Source organism: Sceloporus occidentalis, unplaced genomic scaffold, assembly GCF_023333645.1.
Source record: "Sceloporus occidentalis isolate IW3139 unplaced genomic scaffold, rSceOcc1.0.p SCAF_37, whole genome shotgun sequence".
Lineage (NCBI taxonomy): Eukaryota > Metazoa > Chordata > Lepidosauria > Squamata > Phrynosomatidae > Sceloporus > Sceloporus occidentalis.
In genome coordinates this window covers 10,630,668-10,650,264 of record NW_028317017.1, presented here as the reverse complement: position 1 = coordinate 10,650,264, position 19,597 = coordinate 10,630,668, and the positions used below count along the sequence as shown (strand labels likewise).

At 38.1% G+C, this 19,597-nt stretch overlaps 2 protein-coding genes across 3 annotated transcripts in view; one reads left to right on the top strand and one right to left on the bottom strand.

Moving 5' to 3' along the window:
* The window catches only part of LOC149297826 (N-acetylgalactosamine kinase-like), a 73,497-nt gene extending 72,947 nt beyond the window's left edge, over positions 1-550 (bottom strand). The window contains exon 1 of the mRNA XM_089488293.1: positions 501-550. Coding sequence (XP_089344419.1) covers positions 501-550 — 50 coding nt within the window. The remainder of the gene's footprint in view (positions 1-500) is intronic.
* A 973-nt stretch (positions 551-1,523) lies between these two features.
* Positions 1,524-18,735, top strand: LOC149297825 (COP9 signalosome complex subunit 2-like). 2 transcript variants are annotated; one of them, XM_089488266.1, is made up of 13 exons: positions 1,524-1,585; positions 4,721-4,834; positions 5,657-5,734; positions 6,163-6,288; positions 6,745-6,834; positions 7,317-7,394; positions 8,235-8,409; positions 13,513-13,691; positions 13,784-13,836; positions 14,254-14,351; positions 14,995-15,077; positions 15,897-15,955; positions 18,591-18,735. In XM_089488266.1, the coding sequence occupies exons 1-13, from the start codon at positions 1,532-1,534 to the stop codon at positions 18,733-18,735; spliced, it is 1,332 nt and encodes a 443-aa protein (XP_089344392.1). In that variant the 5' UTR covers positions 1,524-1,531. The 2 variants fall into 2 exon arrangements, with proteins under 2 accessions (XP_089344392.1, XP_089344391.1); XM_089488265.1 differs by having other exon boundaries at positions 6,163-6,305; positions 6,741-6,834.
* Positions 18,736-19,597: the final 862 nt, after the last annotated feature.

Genomic DNA, 19,597 nt, shown 5'->3' with positions numbered 1-19,597 from the left:
CTTGTGCAATGCATGCTCCTGTGGGGATTCCTGCACACACAGAGCCTTTCAGGCATCAGTCATGTGACATCAGTCATGTGACATTCTCTTCCACCTCTACAACTCCCCATCAGCTATGTTTGTCTATATAAAAATACGGTAATATAATTGATATCAGATATAACCATTAAAAGTAACCTCCCCGGATATCTAAACATTCTATCACTGTAAAATAACATGTAACTGTATTCTAATACACAAATTAAAGAGTATATATTTGAGAAAATAATTTAGAACCAATTGTTAAAGTTCCACAATATATATATATATATATATATATATATATATATATATATATTCTACCCGATTTAACATTTTAAACGAGTGAACCACATATAATAATGACTTCAGTTATTGCTCATAAAGAAGCCACTTGCTGTATAATCTCCCTGATACACGTGACTTCTGGCCCCATATAAACACCGTACCCGTTTCCCAGCAGGCAGGCCGCGGTGGGTTACCTGTCAGTGATCGGGACGCGAACCGTAGGCGGAGAAGCACCGGTTGTCATGTCTGCAGACTGAGCCCAGCGCTGAGGTCCGAGTCAGCTGCTTCAACCCGAGCAGCACCCTTCCGGGTGGAGTCACCTCACGGAAATCCTGTTGAGTGGATTGAGATGCAGGACATAAATCTGAATGGCGATCACGCGTTTTCCGAATGTAAACACCCTATTGTTCGTAGTATGAAAACGAAATAAACACGCTTGACTGCTAACAGTCAAAACATTGGTCTTCTCTGATTTTCATCTACAGCTTGTGATAGCACTGAATCGGTTAACATGTATATCCTACTACTTTAATTTGTTAGAAATAGCCATCCATTCATTCTGATCCAAATAAATACGCTTCTGGAGAATGGACCTAGCAGGGTCTGCACGTGTATGATCTTACCTGTCAGTAAATGGCATATATAAGATATATAGAGCATATTAAAGTGAATCAAACCTATCTCATTTAAAACAATTGAACACTTAGATCTATTTAGTTTGGATAGGTGCTGAGGGCAGGGGTTTCACCAGCTTTCCAGTTGCTACTAATTTACTATTTTCTGCTCCTTCTATACGCATTATTGTGACTTTGGGGCTGTCATACTGACTTGGGCTCCTGGAACAGAGGGAAATTTGGATTTGAGGATCGAATAGAGAAGTCCCTCCTAATGACTTGGGAGGTATGAGAAGCACCCCTATTGGTTGAGCATTTGTGGTTTAAAACGAACATAATTCTATACACATATTCTTACTGTATAATATAATTTAATTGTATGCGTACTTAAGCGTGATATTCCAAGCTTATTAGGATGAAAGCGTTGCTAAGCTGGTTGCCAGGGAAATCTATTTCGAAGAATCAGCAGCTTCCTTCCTCTGTGCTCGTTGTCACAGTGAAATGTCTCCTCCGGGCGCGCGAAGCAGCGAGCTGGCAGTTCCAGGCTAGCAAATAATTCCAACGGACGCAGAGCATTCTGGGAGGCCCTCGGCTCCAGCGCCCCGGTCAAGATGTCTGACATGGAAGACGACTTTATGTGCGATGATGAGGAAGATTATGATCTGGTAGGTTATGCAGACCGGAGAGGTGCAGGGATGTGTCGGAGCTGTCCGAATGGTTAGCTAGGTTTACCACATCCACCCGCTGCCGAGTAGAGGAAAGCGCACCCATGGCGGGACACTCGCTACACCCCACCCCCTTTCTTACCGAGTGTCCCTCATATGCCAAAGCAGACACAACGGAGTGTCCCTTCCAGTCGCCCCACTGCGCTGCTGCTGTACGTTTATCTTTGTGGGCATAATAAAGATGGCGACTGCGGCTTTTATATGGACCCCGTACGCCCCAGTGCTGGCTTATTTCGTGGCAGCTGCCTGCAGGCCCCGGAGTATTTCTCTAACTCCGCATAAATGTAAATGCTGTCCCCGCCAGCGGAAAGTGATACAAGTCTCTTGTGCGTAACACCTGCTAAATGTGTATCTTGTTACAAGCACAAAAAAGCCTCTCCCCGATAGTCGTTTGGATACACCTGACGCGATAAACCCGTGACTGCACCTCATTGTATCTACACAATCCACGTGTAAACGGGAATATATGTTTTTAGAGGCTTTAGGAAAGTAATGTGTGACCCCGAAATGAAATAAAGGGGCTTATTCACTAAGTGGAGTCTTGTCAGGAGAGTTGAGTTTCAGCTCCTTGACTTCACTATGCGTTATGAAGGTCTATCCCCTGTGAGCTTCTGTAGCAAGTGCTTGGCTGGCCCTGTATAATGTATAGTTTAAGTCAGCATGATGTCTTCTGAATGATGCGTTATGCGGGGCCTGCTCGGCCCTTGTTGGCTATTCATAATGAATAGTGAAGTAGTTGAAGTCACAACTCTTGCAAACTCTCCTGTCAGCTCTCCCTTTAGTAAATAAACCCCATGGGAAGCAAGTTTTGGGGCCCTGAAATGAACCCCTACCTATCCACAGCTTAAATATCTACTACGTTGGCATGGAAGGTGGCAAAGCTTTCTTATGAGGTTAAGAATGAATTTGGAGTAAGAGTAATGGATGCCAGTGCTCGATATGAAGCTGTCGGCTATTTGTTGGTTTATTCTTTTAAGTCTCTGTTGGTCTGTCCCTAGAAAAGTAAAAAAAACAGTTTATTGGATACATTGTTTGGGGCAAAGGGCTCCGTGTCTGTATATCCTTAAAATGCAGTGCATTTCAGGATTTAGAAGATATTAACCCGTTAAAAACCTTCATGACGTTCCATGCTGTCATGAAAAGGGTGGGCCAAAAACCTATGGTGACGGTATGAAATGTCATGAAGAAAGTTGTACCCGCCTGGTCCCGGTGCATTAGCCCTCCCTGCACTGGAAGTCTTACGCAATCATGCAGCCTCAGTGGAGTTTAAAAATAAAATAAAAAAAAAAGTAATAAAATAAGATATCCAGCAGTAGGCTGGATCGCTGTTTTTTTGGAATGGATGCCTCGTCTGCTCAGTAAAGGTGACGCTCCATTCATGTATTGTGATCAGCCAGAGACTAACCAGCACCCCCAGAAAAGCATTTTGTGATTTATTTAATTGATTTTATTTGTGGGTGGGGGGGTCTGATCTTGCGCATGACAGCAGGTGAATTACTTTCATCTCCCTCAGCCAAGTTGATAAGGGTGGTGGGAGTAGTGGTCCACAAAAGCGGCTGCACAAGAAGCAAAAGGCTGTCATACTTGTAAAAATGTATATTCTTTAATTTAAACTGTGTATATGGTATTATGCACTTTATTTTCTGTGTCTCTGCCTTACCCTATTGATATGTGTCCAAATGCTTCTAGCGAAATAGAATCCTTTTATATCCTTATATATCCTTTTGTGGTGGTATTTTGTTCAACTAAACTAGTTTGGGGACCATTTTCATAGTAAAATATCAGGGGGGGGGAAGTTTTTGTTTATTAATATTTTCATTATTAATGGTAAATGTTGGACTATACATCTAAAAATGGTATCAGAATAAAGCTCTTTTTGTCCTAGACAATTAAGGAAACATCCTCAGTAAAGAAGGGGTTAAGGAGCCAAGTTGATGTTGTTTATTAGGTACTAGCAGTGAAATAAATACCCAATAATAATGATTTGCGCATAGATAGGGGATTCAGTAGGGATGCTTGTGTTTGTGCATTCGGATTTATACAGAGTTGAATTTTAACAAAATGTGCCAATTTCCGGAATTCATACCAATGTCCGAAAATATGGGAACAAAGCAAAGGGCCCCCGAATTTCCGTTTCAATTTTGATGATTTTTCACTCGCACACTCTTACTCTCTCTCTCTCACACTCTCTCAATGTCTCCCTGCCTTCTCCGCTGACTGCTTCCATGTCCCTTTCTCGTTTTTGGATGTCTGTTTCTTCTTGTTGACCCTTCTGGTTCTCCTGTCTGTTGACCCTTCTTGTTCTCCTGTCTTCTTTCTTCGTACATTTCTCGGTGAACCAGGACTCTCTGTGAACTTCCGCAAAAAGGATGAAGGGGGAGAGCCTGTCCATGTGGAAAAACAGATCAATGCAGATAGATTCGCTGAGAAAAAAGGTGCAGAAATGCTTCTTTTTCAATACAAATCTGTTTTCATATTCTGGCCTCCTGATGCCCACAAAAGGGCAGAGCCTCTGGGCACACCCTCTCCCTGTTCTTCCAATCAATGGAAGAACAGGGTGTGTCTGGAGGCTCTGCCCTTTTGCGGAAGTTCACTGGGAAGCCAGGTTCGCGGAGAGGCAAGACGAAGAAAGAAGGTAGAAGAATAAGAAGAGGCAAGAGAAGAAGCGATGCTGTGGGAAAGGAGACAGGGACACGGAAGTGACTGATGGAGAAGGCAGGGAGACATTGAGAGAGATAGTGTGTGAGAGCGCATGAGGGTGACAACAGATTTAGTTTCTGAATGGAAAAATGTCTCTAAATCTCATCCAAAACAAAAAATGTTGTCTGACTAAGAATGAAACCAAAAATTTGTCCAAATCGATTTTGTTCCATTTGCACAAGTCTAATGTATACTGTTTAAAAAAATAGTCTAGGGATAAAGAGAATTGTACAATTTCTGTGATATTAGCATGGTGCCTAGTTGTGTTTGCTGCCACTGCAGTGTGTAGTAAGGAAAAATCATTGTAAAATTGTAGGCAGTTTTACTGTATTATCCTTATGGATCCATGTTTTTTTATTTTTGCCCTAAATGCAGGAATATTCAGAAGACAGCAACTCTGAGCCAAATGTTGATCTGGAAAATCAGTACTATAACTCCAAGGCTTTGAAGGAAGATGATCCAAAGGCGGCACTCTGCAGTTTCCAGAAGGTTAGCAATGCCATATAGAAGCATTATATAGTATGATTGATATCTATCTATCTATCTATCTATATATATATATAGATAGATAGATCAATATCAATCAATCAGCATGGTCCAGATACTGTATTTAGTGCACAATGGTGTAGAGATACAAGCAGCCAGGCTTTATTAATATCCTGTATCACTAATGCATGACATGAATGAGTTACGTGCTAATAATAGTAACATCGTGCCGTACATCAGCAGTTCCTTGATACAGAAATAAATAAAATGTGTCTTGCAGCTTTGGTTCTACAATTTCCATATCATTTATGGAACCTGTTTTCTGTACCTACTGGAACTAATTTAAATCGGATTTATTATTTATAACACTATTATTACTGTCTTAACACACAAACTATGGATGTTCAGATTTAGGTCTAGCCAGAAGTTAAAGGTGTTGTCTCTTAAAAGCCTTACAATTAACAAAGTATCCTTGCTTATTCTAGAATAGTATAATCGAGACCTGTAAGAGGTACAGCCGTCATCTCTAATTATTCCTAATGACAAAACTAGGTCAACAACATTAGTTTAGTTTAAAGATGACCTTTTCCTGGTTATTTCTATGTTTTGCATCCAAAATTTGTATATCTAACAGATATGTAATTTTAAAGCTTTGGTTTTTCCACTGACCCCTCTGACTAACCATGTAATTTTGTGTCTATTATTATTATTATTATTATTATTATGCTTTCTTGCACAAAGAAACACCAGAAATAAGCTATCCTCTGAAATTTGGTAGAGTGTATTCTCTTATGTGTTAAATTCTTTAACTTTTTTTTTTTTTAGGTTTTGGAACTTGAAGGAGAAAAGGGAGAATGGGGATTCAAAGCACTAAAACAGATGATCAAAATAAACTTCAAACTGGTAAAATCAATGTGGTTATAATAGCTTGATGTACTTGTAGGGCTTGTTTATAGATTAGTTTGGCATTATTTAAAGCATGTGATTTATATTTATATTTCTCTGCCCCTGCTTTTGGATAATTGCACCTTTCTATGACATTAAGGCTGTAATATTCAGACTAGCTTTGGCTATTCCCGATCTCTGTTCATTCTGCCTCTGAATAGCTAACTTGCATCTTAGAAAAGCTTTGTATTTTATATGTTTATAATACACTACCTTCTGGTCTTACTATATCAGTGTTTAGTTACATAAATCTCTTTTTTTCCTCTTTATATAGTACTTGTCAAAGTAATATAAGGAGCATATGTATAACATGTTTACATATTTTTTTTTTGTTTAATGAGAAAATATATAAGGTGGTGCTTTTTTTTTTTTTCCCCCCGCAACAGACTAACTATCCTGAAATGATGAACAGATATAAGCAGCTGTTGACCTATATCCGCAGTGCTGTCACAAGAAATTACTCTGAAAAATCAATAAACTCTATCCTGGACTATATCTCCACATCCAAACAGGTTGGTCGTTGGGAGTGACATTAACGTTTACCTCTCATGCACAGCTATTGTTTCTGTGTTTTATAAAATACATATATGGGTGAAATGTTGATCAAGAAATATCTTTACCTTTGCATTATGCAGGGCCAGTTGTTTTTACTGAAACAGCTCACTGGGTTCAGCCCTCCATATTGTGTGTGTGTGTGTGTGTGTGTATATATATATATATATATATATATATATATATATATATATATATGTGTGTATATATAAATTCTGCAACGTTGCACACAATTTTGAAATACATTTTAATGTACGCAGGTAAATCACTTGGATATAAAGGAGCTAATTGTATACAAGACTCTGGTGTCCTGAAAGTGAACATTATTAAGAAATTAGTACTCTTATCGCTAGTGGTTTTTTGTTTTTTTAAATGTTATAACATTTAAATCTGTTTGTTGTCTGTCTTTCCATAAGATGGATCTGTTGCAAGAATTTTATGAAACGACTCTTGAAGCTCTGAAAGATGCCAAGAATGACCGTTTGTGGTTCAAAACAAACACAAAGGTAATCACTTAAGTCAGTGGGGGAGGATGTAAATACATGTTTTTAAAGAAAAGCTATATATATATATATGTGTGTATATGCGCTGGCACTCTCCAGTCTTAAAGAAGAAAATGGCTATTTTTAAACCCTGAAACACTTTTTCCCACATATTTCAATAAACTCTTTATTGCTTTTTTTTTTTTTTTTTTATATTCATCAAAATCAAAATTAGGAGTATCTCCTGCTCTAGATGATGCGGGAAACTAGCAGCATGTTCTTTGATAAAACACATAAAGTTCACATTACGTTATTTTTTGGGAAGGTATTAGTAACGCCAATTGCTTTGTCTTTATCAGAAATTATTACAATTAAGAAAAATATTTTGTTCTGACTGTTACAAAGACAAAATGTTTCTAGTTGCTTGTCATTATCATTGTCATCATTTGCATTGATGACAATAATAACCTAAGTAATTTGACCAAAAAGTTTTTCTGTGTTTGCAGCTTGGTAAATTATACTTGGAACGAGAAGAGTTTGGGAAATTACAGAAAATTCTACGTCAGCTCCATCAATCATGTCAGGTATTTCATTGCTTCTACGCTGTAAATAACAAATTTGATCTGACTATGCATTTCTTTTTTTTGATAATCAGTTAACCACAGTTGAATGGAAATTACATTAGCACATTAAACTTTGACATTATGACCTTAGTAAGTTTTTAAGTCATTATTGAGCTATCATTACAATAAAAAAACACCACCATACTTCTCTTTTTTTTGAAGTTGCATCCAGTTGTAATTACATTCAGGTGATGACTCGTGCTGCACCATCATTACATATATTATCTAATTTAGATGGATCACTAAAACGTTTTTCAATTGCCAGAGATTATTAGATTAAACCATTGTGTTTGCTAATTTGTATAATGCAGATTAATTTGGGATAATCTGTACAACGAAACATATTCAGCCATCTAAAAAACTATATTTTTGTCTCATATGCCACAAAAGGATGTGTTTATAATTGCATGCAATTTTAGACAAACAGTTTGCTTTTCCAATATGATACAATTTATATAATTCAAGTAATACAATAGAAGCCAACGTTGTACTAAATACAGGCCGTTTGAAGCTATACTCAAAAGAACTTCTACTTCTTTAAATAAGCAGAATTATCTGCTTTGACATGTTAAGAGTGGATGCTTCCACTGGGTGAACAGGTAATAAGAAGGTTCATGATGGGGATGGGGCTCATGCCACAGGTAGTACAAGTTTTAGATTCTAACTACAAGTCGTTGGAATTGCCGGAAATTTACACAGCTTTGCAATTGGAGTCTTGGCTATTAGTTTAACAATTTTTTTTTATGTAAGTTACACTAGCATTGGTGATTTATTCTTTTTATGTAATTTTAATATATTTAGACTGATGATGGAGAGGATGACCTGAAGAAAGGCACACAACTACTGGAAATCTATGCATTAGAGATTCAAATGTACACAGCTCAGAAAAATAACAAAAAGCTCAAAGCGTTGTATGAACAGTCATTACACATCAAATCTGCAATCCCTCACCCTCTTATCATGGGAGTCATTCGAGGTAAGGTTTTGGAGGTGAATATATTTATCATTTTGTTAAACTGCTTGCTATGGTAGTGGTTGTTTTTATGATATATCTGATTTTTTTTTCTTTTCAAAAGGGAATCCTTTCTTGCTTAGTTTTCAAACAGTGCAGCTGTGAAGTTTTGTTTTTTTTTCTTCTTCTTGGTAGCGAGTCAGTGAGGGCATATATTAAACTACTTCTCTCTGCACAGCTGAGGGCACACTACCTGTCCTTGCAGGGTTCATGTTGGTTTTAGTACACATTGTTTCTGTTCTATTGGCTTTAAAACCCTTATACAGAAACTATTTACCATCTTATAATTTAACATTGAATTTGACAGCAAGTAAGGACTATTTTACCCATCTAATTTGCCTCTTTTTTTTCTACTCTAAAGACTCAAACCTATCCCATTCTTGTATAAATTTCAACATTGTTTAACCTCTACTACATCTACTGGGAAGCTGTTCCACTTACATATATTTTTATGGAGGTGGTCACGCTTGCTGATGATCGATTAATCAAGGGAATTTGATCAGCAGCACTTGTCTGTCTGCTACTTAGCATCTTAATTCCTATGGAAGCAGTAAGGATGTACTTAGTTTTTCACACATGGCTTCTCCATTTTGACTTTTTTTTTTCTATGTAAAACCATAGAATTCAAAGATGGTGTACTTTCTATTTCACATGACTGTATTTAAGCCTCCTAGTAAAACTTCTTTACATTACATCTTAACCTCTGACACTCTATTTTTAGGTTGTGACATTTTATCTTTTCTTTGAGTTTACAAGGTGTAGCTCTGCTTTTGAGGGCAGTGTATGTGGTGTCTTGGGTGTGCTCCAGTGGGAAAAATCTGATAGGTTTTCTGTCCTCTGGGTGCAGTGATTGGTTATCTATCTGCCACTGTAATTGTTAACTGCAATTAGAGGGAAAAGGTCCATATATCTTCAGGAAATAATCTTTTTTTCTTGTTTCCCTAAATGTTCTGAAGTTTATATTTAGTGGATATGAAATGTACAGTATGTATAGGGCACATGTATTTGCATTAAAGTATGCTTTGCACACACAATTAGTTTTTCTAACAACTTACTATGGGTTAAGATACAATTAAAAGTACTTAATAGATCTGAATAGTTCATAGAGAGATCCTGATATCATCGGTATTCCTGTCAATTATATGAATGTATACAGAAGGTGTGTAAGTTGCTTAGCAACTGTAATAACATTTGCATAACCACCAGCAAATAAACCCTTCCCAGTGTGTCTGTAACTACATCTTAAATACCTTCCTATGTACGTCAGCAGCAGTTGTATGTATGCTGATACTGTGCCATTAAAGCGGGTATTTTTAAACATTTATACGAATGTGCAGCCCCGGTCCCTGACATAACAAGAGTAAACAGCTTGGTCTGTGATGAAGTCACCCTGGTGTAAACTGTCAAGCTGCAGCTTGAACCTCTAGATCTCCATGCTGGAGGCTTCAGCTGCCAACACTAGGATCTCTCGGCAGTGATCAATGGATCCAGATGAGAAGATGTAAGACTACAGCCCACGGCCACATTATATAAGAGGGATGTGTGCAACAAGCTGCTTAATTTTTCTCTAATGCCGCTTCCAGTGACCGGCATATAGTAGCTGGTCTCTAAATTCAATATTGTGCAATGCCTACTGGGAGCATGTGTCCCATACAGTGGAGATAAAAAGTCTACACACCCCTGTTAAGATGCCAGGTTCTTGTGATGTTAAAGAATGAGACAAAGATAAATCATGTCAGAAATTTTTCCACCTTTAATGTTGACCTATAACGTAAACAAGTCAATTGCAAAACAAACTTAACCCCTTAATGACCTTTGACGGTCCTGAACCGTCAAAAAATTAAATAAGCTTAGAAAGTGATCAACGATCACTTTCTTCGCTTAAACGGCGTTACTGTAATGCCTCGATGTCGAGGCATTCAGCAAGGCCGAGATCGACATCGGGGGCCATATCTGGCCCCTCCCCGGGGCGTCAACAGCTGCCATACATTGTATGGCGGCGGACGCCCGTTTTAAAAGCGTTTAGGAGGCGATCAACGATCGCCTCCTAAACTTAAATGGTGTCGCTGGAATGCCTCGATCAGGAGGCATCCAGCGACACCAAGCACTTACCTCTGGATGGGCTGTGACCGCTCCGGAGAGCGGTCACAGCCGCAGCTGCCGGTGATCTTCGCCATCAGCAAGATGGCGGCCGCCCTGTAAAAAAAAACAATCAAGTTTTAAAAGTTCGCTAGATGGTCTCCAGACCCTCTAGAGAACTCTGGCTCCACTTGCAGGGTGAATACAGGTACTGCATTCAACCATGCAAGTCAATGGAGCCCAGCTTTCTAATCACAATGTGATTAGTAAAATATTCAAAAAAAATGGAAAAAAAATAATTATGCAGTGATGTCACTAGATGAACCATCCAGTACCAGCAAAATGTGTAAAAAAAAATATAAAAAAAGTATTAAAAAAATTTAATAAAAAATAGTTTATTATTTTGAACAAGTGCTAAAATTTCTCAAAAATCTCAACAAAGAGTTAAAATAAAAGCACTTCAAATACCCAAGGGGTGTCTAATATATAAAAAAAAAATGGCTGATGGGGTAAATTGGAGTGGCCGAGCTCAAAGATAGGGCATAGGTACAGACTTTCCAAAATGGAGAAAAAAAGCGCATTTCCCAAATGTGGCATTTTAAATCTCAAACAACACGACAAACCCATGCATGTCGGGTATCACTGCACTCAGGAGATGTTCCTGAACACACATTGGGGTGTTGTTTGACAGTGACATATACCAGAACCTGTATATCTATAACTAAAGTACAATTTGTGTGAAAAAAAAATTACTATTACAAAGTGTAGTTGTATAATTGGTGCATGGAAAGGGTTAAAATAACAGCATTTATAATACCCTGGGGTGTCTAGTTTTCAAAAATATATGGTTTGACTGGGTTAAATTGAGTTAACCGGCTTCAAAGATATTCCAAAGAGGAGATGGAGGCAGAATGACCAAATGACCACCTGAATTACGCATGCCCCAAAAGTAGCCTTTTACCAGCCAAGCAATCTGACAAGCCCATGCATGTAGGGTATCGCTGTACTCAGGAGATGTTCCTGAACACATATTGGGGTGTTGTTAGACAGTGGCATATACCAGAACCTGTATATCTAACTAAAGTACAATTTGTGTGGGAAAAAAAAATACTATTACAAAGTGTAGTTGTATAATTGGTGCATGGAAAGGGTTAAAATAACAGCATTTGGAATACCCTGGGGTGTCTAGTTTTGAAAAATATATGGTTTGAATGGGTTAAATTGAGTTAACCGGCTTCAAAGATGTTCCAAAGAGGAGATGGAGGCAGAATGACCAGATTTGTTAAAAAAGATTTGGAAATCATAAAACGCTGCTTGTACTTATTGCCCTATAACTTACAAAAAACAGCAAAAAAACATTGGGTATTTCTAAACTCAGGACAAGTAGTAGAATCTATTTAGCTAGTTTTTTTACTTTTTTAGGTGAGTAAAAGATTTTTCAAATAAGTCATAAAATGTCTTTTTTTTTTCAATTTTTCACCATGTTTTTTTTAATTTTTTTTTATAGTAAATAAGATGATACGATCAAAATAATGGTATCTGAAGAAAGCCCATCTTGTCCTGAAAAAAACAATATATAACTTATGTGGGTACACTAAATGGGTGAGGAGAAAATTACAGCTGAACACAAGCACCACAAAAGTGTCAAAACAGCCTCGGTCCCACAGGGTACAAAATGAAAAATGAGCCCGGTCCTTAAGGGGTTAAATCTTTGGTGGGGGGGAATCCTCACAATAACCACTGTAGGTATTTCTAAAATAGTGACAGGTCCACTTGAAATGTTCTAGTTTAAATTGATTCAATACAATCAATGCTTGTGCATATTTAATTTTCTGCCCAGAAGGCCTCTCTTCTTTGACAGCCTGAGCCGGTCAACAACAAGCAGCAACTTAACAGCAGGGGAGAGAGAAAAAAAAAAGACGATAAGATACCCTTGCCAGTGGTACACTTACAGTTGAGTTTAAGATAGAACTATACAATGCAGCGTTTGGGAAGAGTCGCAGATCCACTTTAAACATTTAGCCAGCAGTTCACAAATCCGGTTTCCCCTTCCCATTATATGGGAATGCAAGCAGCTAGTTAGCGAGTGATCATTACTTTATCAGTTTCATACAAATTAAGACTTGGCGGCCAGGAATGATAGCCTGGAGAAGATGCCTGCCGTTTTAGTATTTAGTACAGTTGAGGGAGCTGATGTTTAAAGTAAAATGTTTGGATCTTTGAAATCATATTGGAGTACATTGTTGGAAACCTTGCAATAGTTGGAAAGCTCAGGCTAATGCATTTCCAGCCATATGCTGTGATCTAATGACGTAAAGGGACATAGCATATGTGCGTGTATTAGACCTGTTAATATCGGCATGCATATTTGTAGTGATTTTGCAGTTTTTATTTTTTTGCTTATCATAACTTACTATTTTTGACAACTTAACTGTCCATTACTCTCTCTGCAGTTTAAATGCATATGGGGAAAAAGACCTGTGTTTCTCTTAAAAGCAAGGCCAAATGAGTCCTAATACATAGTAGGCTCACCTCGCTGCAGCATTTCTTATAAACTATTTACTAGTTCAAGATCAAGGCGCTCTTGCATATTAAAGATGTTAACGCTTACAAGAAAAGTAAGGTTTGCCCAATCATGAACGAGAAAGCAAGTGGCAAGAAGCGATCAACAAAGGATTACTTTTGAAATGATTATTAAAGTTTGGTTTTGTTGTTGTTTTGGTTTTTTTTGTGTTATAGGTGTTAAATATTTTTTCTGGTAAGCTAATAATTTGAGCAAAAATATTTTTTACTTATTAGTACCCGGGTAGATTAGGGTGGTACAGACAATAAAAAATAATATATTCAGTAATGGAAAGCAGAATGTATAACAGAAGGCAGTGAAGAAGGGTAATTCTCACGTCCTGCGCAACTGTTTCATGTGACAGTAACGTCCATTGAACTGTGACAAAAAAAAGATACTTTACTAATTTTGTGTATATTTTTCAGAATGTGGAGGAAAAATGCACTTGAGAGAAGGAGAGTTTGAAAAGGCGCACACAGATTTCTTTGAAGCATTTAAAAACTATGACGAATCTGGGAGTCCAAGGAGAACAACGTGTCTGAAGTATCTGGTCCTGGCAAACATGCTTATGAAGTCCGGAATAAATCCTTTTGACTCTCAGGAGGTATAGATTTAATTCAGTTAGTGCTCGCAATTTTGTTCTGTCAAGCTGCTCAACAAATATTCTAATGTATCATTTTTTATTTTTTTTTTTAGGCTAAACCCTACAAAAACGATCCAGAAATTTTAGCTATGACAAATTTAGTAAGGTAAGCATTTCTTTTTTTTCACCTTGTGGATACATTTAGGTACTCTGTACATTGAATAGAGGAACTATTAAACGCATATTTTTTTTTTTATTTTTTTTTTAAGCGGGACAGATCCACGGACTAGGTAGCCATAGCTTGTAAGATCTTAAACTTTTAGCACTGTTTGCACCTATCTATCTTATATCAGGCCCTATGGATGCATCCCTTGTTGACTGAAATATTTGTTCTGGCTCAAAATTCTACAAAGATTTGTCCAGCCCTGTTATATTTATTCAACAGTGACATCACCCAGATTAAATCTATTGCGTAATTGTCTTTTGTATTATTACTGTGGTTACTTGGTAGCTGCAGGCCAATGATCATACTTAGTATTGTAATGGTTATGTGGTGATTAATTGTCTCTTTCTTTTTATACAGTGCCTATCAGAATAATGACATCACCGAGTTTGAGAAAATTCTGAAAACAAATCACAGCAACATAATGGATGATCCCTTTATAAGGGAACACATTGAAGGTACGGTAAATGTGTGTGTGAAAATCTAAAAGGCTATTTAATACATTTTACATTTTAAAAGGATAAAGGAAGTGTCCTGCCCCGTAATCCTGGTGGGTCTGTCAAATGTATTGTGCCTGTTTCTTTTTTTTCTACATTTAGTGTGGTCTGTACAGTGTCTGAAAGATTAACCTTCACTTTGGAAATTAAGCGTTTTCCACCTTACAGCAGTCAGTTTGGGGGAAATATGCCTTCCAGAAATAGTTTACAATAGTTTATTTATAAACAGGTTGTGTTTTTTTTCATTATTATGTACCTATGTTGGGACTGGGCAGTCCGAAGAGTAATTGTGCATTTACCTGTGGTGATCTGGTAGGAAGCAGGGAGATCTGTGCTTCAATGTGCCTTGCCACCTATAGATCTTGGTGTGAAACGAATGTGATCACCAGGTCACGGCAGCATAAATCTCCATTAAGTGCATCGACCGAGAAGAGACAGAATGAGAGATCTGTAGCACAGAGCCCCATGCTATCACTAGACACCTTTTCAAGTTATCTCTGGTTACACCATGAAGTTGTGCATTGTATTATTACTTACCTTAGTAATTGGTGGTCGCTGCCCAAATAACATTTTCATATGTGGTTTGTTTTTTTTTCCATTGCAGAACTTTTGCGGAACATCAGAACACAAGTCCTTATTAAACTAATTAAGCCTTATACGAGAATCCATATTCCTTTCATTTCAAAGGTGAGAGCATGCGTTCACACTATGATTTAACCCCTTCAGGACCAGCGTTTGCGTACTGCGTCTTCCCTTGAAGACCGCAGTTTAAAAAAAATATATATATATTTTAATTCGTGATTCGCTTCAAAGCGATCACGTGCACAGAATTGAGGGGGAGTGGCTGCTGCGGATCGCTGGGGACATCCAGTGGTCAGTAGCAGCCGCCCCTGGATCGCGCATCATCGATTACGTACCTGGTACGTCCCAGTCTGGTGGTGACCTATGACCAGGAAGTACCAGGTACGTCCTGGTCTTGAAGGGGTTAAACTGTTACTATCTAGTGTTACTGTCTAAAGCCCTGCCGTTCGGGATATATTAAAAATTGTATGCAGGAGATACTCTTGTTTGGATGTCATTAGGTGTTGCATTCTTCCATTTATTATATAGTGTTTTATGTATAGCTTCTTAATGTGTAATGCTATACAAACCTATATAGGTTTTCACAATGTCTCCCAAGGGTCCACCAGAAGTCCTGGCTTTGAGAATCATCTCAACCAACTCTTTGACTACTCAGCTTCATTTTGGTTATAAAATCCTCTGTTTTGGAGGGAGGCCACAAAGGGTAACTTGGTTATGTCCTATTACCATTAGAGACAGACCCCTTACTATAGAGCTTTACTCAATGTTTTGTTAATATGTTAATATCTTGTTTAAAGAAAGCAAATGCTTCCCTGATACCCGAGGGAGAAGGAAATAAACAAACTAATAATGTAATCGCTGACCTGCAGAATTACTCTTCACTCTCTCTAAATCTTGACCGTATGTTTTTCTTCTTTTCTCCAGGAACTTAACATAGACGTGGCTGATGTTGAGAGTTTGCTGGTGCAGTGCATACTGGATAAGTATGTCATACTATGTATACTATGTGTTTACAAAGAAAGTACTGCATTTTTGTACTAGCAGTGCCGAGTGTGTAATGCCAAAAAAAACCAAACAACTGCATATGAGGCATTTGTGTACTTTCTTACCTGTATTATGTTAACACAATCTACAAGACAAACGCCCTGGCAAAAATTAGAATGACTCGGCAATGATCACCCAGCATGGCAGTCTGACTAATGAAAGTCTGTACATAAAGGTAGCTAATTGGACCAAAACGAAATACCAGGTTGTTAACTTATGTTATAATATAAAAAAATATAATATACCAGGGTGCAACAAATTTGGTTTGGATTTAGGAGCCAGTCAAAAAAATTAGGAGCCAATTATCTTTGCTTCCCCAATAATGTTTTTCATTTTCAATTATTATCTCCTGGTCTGCAGTCAAAGGTTGTTTATTGGGGCTGTATGACATAAAACACACCTTTCTCCAGTGCTGCACCACAGTGCTCCAGTTAACCCCTTCATGACAAGGGGTATTTTACTCACGTTTCATATGTTTAACCATTATTCTTACACACGCATACACCATACAATAACACACACATGCTAACATCTAATGCTCACAAACATTAACATCTTACAGTACTACACATACACACTAACATTCTACACTCATGCGCACACACACACTATATTCTGACATACAAACTTATGCAATGCCATACTGTAACATACATTACACCATGCACACTTACACCACCCTCTTATGCACGCACCACCCAACAACATGCACATACTGGCTAACACTATACATATATAAAAATACACAACTTAAAAATGTGCGCACATACAACACTGAATCTGGCACTACAATACATTAGTCATTCTGACTCTAGTACTATACATTTACACATACCCACACTGACTCCAGCACTATACATCCGGCATCCTATGGTTTCCCGTTGGGGGCATGGGTGACGTGAGGTGCTTGCTTCACGGCATGCATTTATGGTTTAAATAAAATGCTGTTGGTGGTAGAATGCTTTGTTCTAGTGCCTTTGTGTCTAACAGCATGCACTTTGAGCTGGGTGCACTGTTCTTAAACATCGTTCCACTACTTTTGGCATATTTTCTATGGCAAAGTTTAGAGCAAAGTGTATCTAGTAACATCATTGTGTAGGTGCACTTGAATGTAAGCAATATAATTTTTATTGTTCAATTAACCCAAAAACAGAAAAAGTCCTAATTATCAATATGGCTGTATTATTTATTTATTTATAGCAATCTTATTGAAGTTTGTATCCTAATCTTATAAGGCAGAATATAGGTGTATTAGGTAAAAGTTCTACTATACAGAAGTATTCATTCACTACTCTATCCTTACAGAGGAGGGTGAGTATCCTTTGGCCCATGGGGCAAGCCCAGCCAAATAACATAACGGTGCTTAAACATATTTGGAAGAATTTGGTCATTTATATTTCATTACTAGAAATCATTCTAATTAGTGTTAAAGGCTGTTGTACTGTACAGTAAGGACAGTGAGATCCCTGATAGGATCCAGTACTGGATCCTGGTCCATGTTCGAAGAATCCTGTATTAGGCGCATTTACATAACTTGCTGATGTGAATAAAAGCACGCAGTACCAGTGCGAGGCTTTAAGACTTTGATCATCTGCCGGTCGTATGATCTTCCGTGTATGCAGCAGAGTAGTGTCGTGACAAAAGGACCAGCATGACTTCATGTTATCAGTGATTTATTGGGAAAGTCATGGATTACTGGAAAGTCTATTAGACAACTCACATTACAATCGTATAGATACCCACCAAGGTGAATCACAAAGGTCTAAGTCTTGATTGTTTTCTGGTAAAGGTACGCAGACAAATATCTCCTGCGCCATGCAAAGGTTTCAGAAAGTTGAAGCCTTGGCTCCAGGAGCACAGTTGTTAGCGGAGATACGTTTTAAGAGTGATGCATGGCGAGAGAGTATTCCAGTCTGCAGTGAAATGAGATTTGAGTACAGCCAATTTCATATACTTTATCTAGTCAGCGCTGTAAGAATGTCCGTTATCTATACCAGGGCCTGCATTTCATTTACATTATATCCTAATGCGTGCATAATTAAATTTCATGGATCATCAGTAGAGCGTGGTCGGGAACATGGCTTTGCAGCTTATTCACTAAACCAGGAGTTAGCAGGTGAAATTTTATTTTTTTAAACATTTCGTTTACTTAAATTATGCCTTATGAATGGTGTAATCCAGAGAGTCTTCTCTGCCGTGAAGTATAACCAGCAGCTGATTCAGTGAGATGGCTTTCAACAAATCTCTCTGACTTGGAATTATCAGAACATTATTGGCCCTTCTTGCAGGGGATGCTCACTGAGGGTGACTCTTCATAAAGCAGAGTTAAGTTGTCTAGATGACCTGATTCTTCTTTACTCAACTCACCTGCAATTCCACCTTGTGTAAATACCTTTGTGTATTGTATTATTTTGAGGTTTATCAAACCTCATCCATTGTATATTCAACTTTCAATTGAAGTCAGGGGCTGATGTCCCATTCATTCCTACATTGTACAGACCACTTATCTTAACAAACCGTTCAATCTACACTTCCTTCAATATCTTATTTTTTTCTTCCCCCCCCCCCCCGCAGCACTATTCATGGCCGGATTGATCAAGTGAACCAGCTCCTTGAACTGGACCATCAGAAGAGAGGAGGCGCACGATACACTGCATTAGATAAATGGACCAACCAGCTCAATTCTCTCAACCAGGCTGTAGTCAGCAAGCTTGCTTAACAAGGACCGAGCTTTTACAAATTAGAAACTAAAGTACTTAAGGCAGCAGTGCAGTGATGTAACCCTTAACGTGAACTGGAAATGGCAAAACTACTGCTCGCTAGTGTGGTCTGAAAAAATATATATATATTGGAGCGCTGGGCAGAACCGCTTTGTGATCAGCCGGTTTGTGTTTCTCTGCTGCGTTTATCCCGAGAAAAAAAAAATCAAAACAGCTTTAACCTCCGGAAGATAACCAAAATATAATGGGAAATGCTGTGTTGTCATCCTTCCCTAAACATGCGGCATCCTAGTAAATTTTGCCAACGGCAAACCGTGGCCATGAGAGGGAGATTTTGTCATGATTTTAAATATATACACTGACATGTTACTGTTGGTTCAATTTCAACCTGTTTTACCTGCAGAAAATGTCTCCTGAAATATCCTGCAATAACTTGAAAAGACATCCTTTTCTCATGTATAAACTGATACATAAGCTGCATTTTGCAAATTGTCAACCCCCCCCCCGAAAATGTGTCCGTATATATATATATAAATCTATATATTTCTGTACCTGCAGTGTAGTAAAACATTTAGGAAAGAGCCCGTACTTACAGTGGCATACTGTCACTTGGGTGAAAGCAGCAAAATAAACAGTGCAGCTCAGAAATGACCATTTGCTTTCCTGCGTTTTTTTTGCATCAGAAAGGGATATTTCGTAGTTTCGTGTGCAAGCTGGTATTTTCTATTGTATCTGCGAGAATTCTAAGCAACGCATTCACTTTTGGTTTTTGGGTTAGATCCCTAAACACTTAACTTTGGGGGGGGGGGGGGCTGAAAATGATCTCAACCACGGATGTACGGAAGGTTCTTAAATTAGAAT

What these genes read in the sequence shown, in the direction of transcription:
- LOC149297825 (XM_089488265.1), top strand. Translation starts at nt 1,532, where the DNA reads ATGTCTGACATGGAAGACGACTTTATGTGCGATGATGAGGAAGATTAT. An exon ending in AGCTCCATCAATCATGTCAG is followed by an intron (nt 7,395 to 8,234) that starts GTATTTCATTGC and finishes TAATATATTTAG; the next exon opens with ACTGATGATGGAGAGGATGA. An exon ending in ATCCTTTTGACTCTCAGGAG is followed by an intron (nt 13,692 to 13,783) that starts GTATAGATTTAA and finishes TTTTTTTTTTAG; the next exon opens with GCTAAACCCTACAAAAACGA.